A 7,754-nucleotide genomic window follows, 5' to 3' on the forward strand; every position below is an offset into this window, starting at 1 on the left:
CAATACCTTACTAGTCGGGAATCGAACCCTGGACCTCTGCGTGTGAAAAGGGGATCGCTACCACCCCACCACGAGAACAACAAAAGCAATCTTAGGCTTTGTTGGTTAACAAAGACGAATGAACACACTTTGTATTAAATAAGAAAAAGCCTAGGATCTCCTTTGTTGTCCTTGTGGCGAGGTGGTAGCGATCCCTGTTCACATGCAGAGTTCCAGGGTTCGATTCCAAATTAGTGAGGTATTGTTTGTATATGGAAGTCCGTGTGCTGTATGGATTGATGAAATATATTATGTAACCTCGTGTTTCCCAGCTGGATTCGGTAATATGCTACTCCAACCACATAGTTGGCATGGGAAATCCCTAATGGAGGTTTACGTATATAAACGCCTTAGGTTAAGGACGTTCAGGTGACGGCCAAGACAAAGGGAATGATTAAAACCGTCTTTTGAGGCATTCAATATTTATTGATGTGATCAAAACCTGCAGAGAACAAGGCGGTCATTAGTATTACATGGTGATCTATCTGATACATAATTAGTTAGTATCACACAATTTATCTTAATTATAATTGATTATTGAGCATAGTGACATGATACAAAGTTCATAACTCTATTAATCTTAGCTTTGCTTCATTCTGCATTGTCTTATTACTCCAGGTTAGGCAGAAACGAGTAGACGTAATTAGTCAACAATATTTCAGAACCGAGGGGTATGTCATCACTTATTATTCTGTACTTATAAGTGTGGGTCAGTGCAGATCAGTATGGTGTTCAAAAAGACAACAGTACTGCGTAAATTGTCTCAGCACAAGTTCTTGGACAGGATTGTGTGGTGTTTATCAGTGCGAGCAGAAGACTGCTCCTTACAGCATCACTCCAGGGCTGGTCCTCACAGCATCACTCGAGAGAGCGATCTCCTGGAGTCCAGGCGGCCACGCCACCCTTTAAAGTTTAAACCATTCATTTAGCAGAATCAGGACCTCTTGTCCGTAAACACCGCCCACCCCCCAATCTTTGTTCGGGTAAGGCAGCAAATGCCAGCACTCACACGCCAATACTCATTCGCCAGTACTGACGCCTGCGGTGATAACACTCCCGGGGTGCCAGCACTGACGCTGGCGGTAAACAACGCCCCCCCCCCCCCGCCTCGCTCGCGTGGGGGCATCACTCGAGAGGGCGATCTGCATCATAAGAGCCACGCCACCCTTTAAGCCTTACATTCAGCAGAATCAGGACCTCTTGTCTGTAAACACCCCCCTCCAGCCGCCTCATCTGGCGAGGTAACAGGCCGCGTGGTACAGGCTGAGAGATCCAATGTATGTTCGGACAAGGCAGCGATTGCCAGCACTGACACCAACATAATAAGCCAGCAGCGAATAACGTATATATATATATATATATATATATATATATATATATATATATATATATATATATATATATATATATATATATATATATATATAGATATATAGATATATATATATATATATATATATATATATATATATATATATATATATATATATATATATATATATATATATATATATATATATATATATATATATATATATATATATATATATATAGAGAGAGAGAGAGAGAGAGAGAGAGAGAGAGAGAGTGTTCATAAAGTAGTTTTACTTTCCAGTTCCAGTTTTAAATATATATTACAACAAAACCAAAAAAGATTTACTAATACATAATTTTTTTGCATCATGTTCCTTAGATATTCAAGCTTTTCTTGTTGTTTTACAGGTAGTGTTGTCAAGTGCGTTTTTCTTTTTCTTTTTTCTTTTTTTCAAGTGTGCCTTAATCCTGCTATTGCCAATCATTGCCCATTCTAGTTGTGTTGTTTGTCTGAAAATGTAGACGCATCTTATATCACAGCTTTAAACGTTATCCATCTGTGTATAATATGTATAGTCATGCATAGATAGACGCCCAGCGTATTATATATTTAGATTAACCACCTAACCTAACCTAAGACTAACCACCTCACGTAGAGTTAGTGTTTAATACGGAGGTGGCATAAGCTTGGAGTGGCAGAAGCATCAGGTGATCCAAATAAAGATAATACAGGTGGCGCTGCTGTAACCCGATTGTATTAACACTTGTGCTCCCTGCCTACTCTACCGTGTTTCAGGTGTGTCATATTTGCCTTGTAATGTGGCCGATTATAGACGTCTCATCATGTAGGAATCCACGTTAGTACATTCCTGGTTATCGCCTCGACCTGTTTCTCGGTATATAATATTCTCTTATTGCGCATTCCCGACCTCTTGCCTTGTCTCCGGTTTAGAATTTCATCACGTTACTGCGGAATAATGTTGGAACGTGGGAGGGAAGCATGGTTTGTGAGGGACTACTGAATGGATATCTGGCTGTGATTTATGACGGGAGACCAGTGCCTAGCAAGTGGCCTATGGGAGGGAGGGGGGTTCAAGCGAGAGTCGTATACAATGCTCCTTTTAGTGGTAAGGTCAAGGGAGAGTCTTATACAACGGTCTCTGTTGTGATAGATCAGGCAGGATTTTTATAATCAGTGGTTTGTCGAGAGAGTCAGAGAGTGAGAGAGAGGTAGTCAGCGTGGGGGGAAATGCGGAGTGTAACAGAGTGTAAGAGACCTCTCACAAGCTTGGCCTTTGAGGATCTTCAATTTGAGACACATTATTTACATTCCTCGTGTGTAAGGAGACCTAACATGTGTGTAGATATTGTGTTGTCGGAAGTGAGAGAGAGAGAGAGAGAGAGTTAAACTTATATTGATTAGCTGTAAACAGAGACACGGTCAAACGCACCGAAGCTAACCCACCTGAAGTTAATTAAAGGTTTTACACAGGCGTAGATGTCTAGATTAATGATGATGATGATGATGATGATGATGATGATGATACTGAAGATGATGATGATGATGATGCAATAGTAACCAATAACTTATGCTTACAGTTTAGAGCTGGCGCTAATGACATACAATACCCCAAGGTACCAATGACTTACAATTTACAATGTTACCATGGAATCACATAGTGCAGTGCAACCAAAGCCCTATAAGCCAGCACGAGTGCTTTAATCTAGGTGAACGACCCAGATACAACAAGTAAACAAACGGCCAGGATCAGGCTACTTACATTTGTAACGCTGAAAGGGATAATCCAGAGCTTGCCTTCAGGTACTGTAGGTCTGTCAGGTGGGTAGGTAGGTAGGTAGGTAAACTAGAGAGATTGGTAGGCGAGTTAGGTAGATAAGTACGTAGGTAGGTAGACAAGTAAGTAGCTATCGCAAGTGAACAGATAGCCATACATATGACTGAGAGACAGACAAAGTGATAGACAAACACACTGTCAAAAACAGCTAGACACCATGAAAAACAAACATGCATCTCACAGCGAGACCAACAGAGAAACAACGTAGCACACAGACGGCCAAACACTGTAACAGACAGACAAAACCCTATCAGAGAGACAGACATGGAGGCAGCAGTCAGGGGGTCATAAAGAGAGCCGTGACAAGAGCAACACAGAGATATATTTGGTCATGTAACTGTGTCATAAAGGGAGGATATGACAGGGGGCAACTGTCATGTCCTGCCTCATATTGCCTGCATCCATCCTCACTGTCTGAGGCTGAGAGAGAGAGAGAGAGTCACTTCCTATTTCCTTTAACCCAGAAAGAGAGAGGGAGAAAAAAAGAAAGGACACAGAGACACAACACATTCCTACCCCATCCTCCACCCGTACCCATTACACCCACCGCTAAATTAACTAGGTCAGGAGGAAACAAATCGACCACACACCTCCACCGCCCTGATTCTCACCACACGCGCCATTTTACAGATTGTTCTTGTAATCCTTTTCTAAGGGATAAGAGATTGAATATTTCTCCTTTGGTCGTACTCAGTGCCAATTACACGGAGCTGTGGGGGGCGGGGGATCCGCTCCTTCCATGGGAGGCTGTCTGTCATATTATGGAATAAATTATGTTTGTGTTTACCTTTACTCTAAATGTTCTCTTGTTCTAATTGGATTTTGTCTTGTTCTGTTGCAGATGTCTATGGATTTATGAGTTGAATAAAGCCTTAATAACTGAAGGTGTTTGATATCATACGACAATTTATTCAACTCATATTCTACTAGCAACATGGAACGCATACTCTGCCCCGACAAGCTTGATGTTGATCCAAATTCCCCAGCTGCTTCAAAGGAATACAAGCATAGGAGTAAGACTTTTGAAAACTTTATTGATGAGTGAGGAGACAGAGCGCCTGACAAACTACGATGTTTGACAAAATATGTGTCTGCTACTATGTATGAATACTTTGCTGATACTACGGAGTTTGAAACAGCTATACAAGTGTTGGAAAAGGTATATGTGAAAAAGAAAAATGAGATATTCGCCAGACACCAGCTCGCCACAAGACGTCAGCGTCCTTCCGAAACACTAGATGAATTTCTTCGCGACTTGCACAGACTCAGCAAAGATTGTACTCTAAAAGATGTCACGGCCGAAGAATATCGTGAAGAGTTAGTACGGGATGCCTTCATCAACGGACTGTCTTCTGCAAATATACGTCAACGTCTATTGGAAACTCAGGCTCTCACTCTCTCTCAAGCCTTTGATCAAACTAGATCCTTGGATCTTGCACAGCGTACTTTGGAAGCCTTCCAATCACTAGGCCCTGTCATTGCAGCAGCTTCAGGATGTCTGGAGGACGCTGTTAAGTCACCATACACTAATCAACAAGAGATACGTCCAGTTGAGGACTCAACACTTGCTAGTATGACCACAAAGAAACGATGTTGGTTTTGTGCTACCAGTCTTCATTTACGGGCGAGATGTCCAGCTAAAGATAGTGATTGCTCTTCATGTGGAAAAAAAGGGCACTGGGCAAAAGTCTGTCAGACTAAGGGTAAGAAACAGGCCACGGCATCAATTTCATCTCCCACTCTTTGTGCCATCTCAGCTGCTGTTCCTTATTGCCTGAATTGCTCTGCTACAAACTTAAAGGTAAATGGAAGACGAGTCTCCGGCCTTATTGATTCGGCAAGTTCTGAGAGTTTCATTGACAAGCTTCACATCAAACCCGCTTCCCAAAGTATAACCCTGGCAATGTCTTCTTCAACGGCTTCTGTGATAGGAGAATGTACGGTGGATCTCTATATGAAAGACAGTATTTATCCAAACACACGTCTGGGCGTCATTGAGAATCTTTGTGGTGATGTTATTCTCGGCATAGATTTCCAAAAACAACACTCCTCGGTTACCATAGAGTATGGAGGACCCAGACCTGAGCTCAAGATTTCCAACATTGGTAACAAGCCTGTATGTAGCCTGACATCAGCAGGTATGTCAGAACCACTGTTATTTGCAAACATGCAAGGAGATGCAAAGCCGATAGCCACCAAATCTTAGAAGTTTAGCCCTGATGATCAAAAGTTCATTACCAAAGAAATACAACGCTTACTGTCCGAAGGCATCATAGAATCAGGTACATTACCTTGGCGTGCACAGGTGGTGATTGCAAGAGATGATTCAGGTTGTCACAGAAAACGAATGTGCATCGACTACTCTTCTACGGTGAACATTTACACCAATCTCGACGCATATCCATCGCCAAACATTGAAACCATGGCCAACACTCTTGCTAAATACCACGTGTTCTCAACATTTGATCTAAGGAGTGCATACCATCAACTACGCATAAGCGAGTCTGATAAACCCTTTACAGCATTTGAAGCAAATGGCAGACCGTATCAATTCACACGTGTACCATTTGGTGTCACTAATGGTGTTGCCGTTTTTCAAAGAGCCATAGACAAGTTCGTGGAGGAGGAGAATCTATGCGACACATTTCCCTACCTTGATAATATTACCATAGGTGGTCGGGATCAGAAAGAACATGACGCAAATCTTGAGAAATTTCTTGCTGCTGCTGAGGAAATTAAGCTGACATTCAATACATCCAAATCTAATATATCAGCAACATCGATCAAGCTTCTGGGTTATCAAATTGGAAATGGTCAATTCAAACCAGATCCTGAAAGGCAAGAACTTCCACCACCTACAAACCGATCGGCTCTTCAACGTGTACTTGGTAAGTTTGCTTATTACTCTAAGTGGATCCCGGAGTTTTCAGACAAGGCACGGCCTCTCTACAAGGCTAAATCTTTTCCTCTGGACCGTGAAGCTCTCGCAGCTTTTGATGACTTGAAGAAACTGCTTGGGGAAGCTGCCCTAAATAGCATTGACCATGGCATCCCATTTGTTGTGGAGTGTGATGCGTCCGATGTGGCCATTATCTGCTACTTTGAATCAAGCTGGTCGGCCAAGAGCCTCCATGTCTCGGATGTATTCTGGCAGTGAGATTCACTATCCTCCTGTTGAGAAGGAGGCGACTGCAATAATTGAAGCGGTGAGAAAGTGGTCTCACCTGTTGTTGGGATAGCACTTCACCATTGTTACTGACCAGCGATCAGTTGCATTTATGCTGGACAGTCGTAGGAGGACTAAAGTGAAGAAGGACAAGATACAAGGCTGGCGGCTCGAACTCGCTTGTTTTAGCTATTCCATTTGGTATCGGCCAGGTAGAGACAACGTTGCTCCTGACACTTTCACCCGAGCGTTCTGCGGAGCCATCTCATCGTCAAACCTCTTTGTTATCCATGATGGGCTCTACCACCCGGGGGTTGTCAAAATGCTTTATTTTGTCCGGACAAAGAACCTTCCATTTTCTACGGAGGATGTGAAAAAGGTCTGTTCATCTTGTCGTGTATGTGCTGAAATCAAGCCAACATTTCACAGGCCTACTGAAAATACCCTTATCAAAGCTACTCAACCAATGGATAGACTGAGCATTGACTTTAAAGGTCCTCTTCCATCATGCACGAGAAACTCATTCATATCTCTTCACTGCTGTGGATGAATATTCCAATTTTCCCTTTGCTATTCCATGTGCTGACATGACATCCTCAACTGTCATCAGATGTCTGGACACCATCTTCTCGGTTTGTAGTATGGCGAGTTTTGTTCACTCTGATCGAGGATGTACATTTTTGTCTAGTGAATTGAAAACTCATCTCGCTAGTCGTGGAGTGGCGTCCAGCAAAACTACACCTTACCACCCAACAGGAAACAGTCAAATAGAACGGTACAATGGCATAATCTGGAAGTCCATTTGCGTAGCTGCCAAATCTCGAGATGTTCCAGATACTGAATGGGAGGCCCTTCTACCTGAAGTACTTCACTCCATTACATCATTGCTCTCAACAGCCATCAACGCGACTCCACATGAGAGGTTTTTCAATTTTCCGGGACGATCTTGTGAGGGTACATCCCTGCCAACATGACTAACTACGCCAGGTCCTGTCTTCTAACGCCGATTCGTCCTCTCAAGCAAAGGTGACCCTCTCGTTGATGAGGTGGGGCTCCTCGAGGATAACCCAATGTATGCACACATCAAGTATCCAGATGGACGTGAATCTTCAGTTTCCCTCCGTGATCTTGCTCCATGACCTGGTGGAACCTCATCCTCAGACATCTCTGCCGGATCAACCTCACCTTCAATGGAGCCAGAAACATTGAATAATGGTGAGGGAGTTGCTGTAGAGGGAGATACCGGGATGACATTGCTGAATCCTAGTATCATGCAGGAGTTACCTCTTCGTCGTTCTACTCGGCAGCGAAGAGAACCCCCAGCGATACGGCTATGATGTTTGATTGATTATGTGGACAGGGGTGAATATCATATTATG

At 43.0% G+C, this 7,754-nt stretch overlaps 2 protein-coding genes across 2 annotated transcripts; both read left to right on the forward strand.

Moving 5' to 3' along the window:
• Positions 1–4,308: 4,308 nt before the first annotated feature.
• Positions 4,309–5,415, forward strand: LOC121876351. The gene has a single exon (XM_042381420.1). The coding sequence runs from the start codon at positions 4,309–4,311 to the stop codon at positions 5,413–5,415; it is 1,107 nt and encodes a 368-aa protein (XP_042237354.1).
• Positions 5,416–6,962: 1,547 nt separating this feature from the next.
• On the forward strand, positions 6,963–7,349 carry LOC121876352. Its single transcript, XM_042381422.1, has one exon. The coding sequence runs from the start codon at positions 6,963–6,965 to the stop codon at positions 7,347–7,349; it is 387 nt and encodes a 128-aa protein (XP_042237356.1).
• The last annotated feature ends 405 nt before the right edge of the window (positions 7,350–7,754 follow it).

The sequence above is a fragment of the Homarus americanus genome, unplaced genomic scaffold (assembly GCF_018991925.1).
Source record: "Homarus americanus isolate GMGI-L3 unplaced genomic scaffold, GMGI_Hamer_2.0 scaffold34921, whole genome shotgun sequence".
Classification (NCBI taxonomy): domain Eukaryota; kingdom Metazoa; phylum Arthropoda; class Malacostraca; order Decapoda; family Nephropidae; genus Homarus; species Homarus americanus.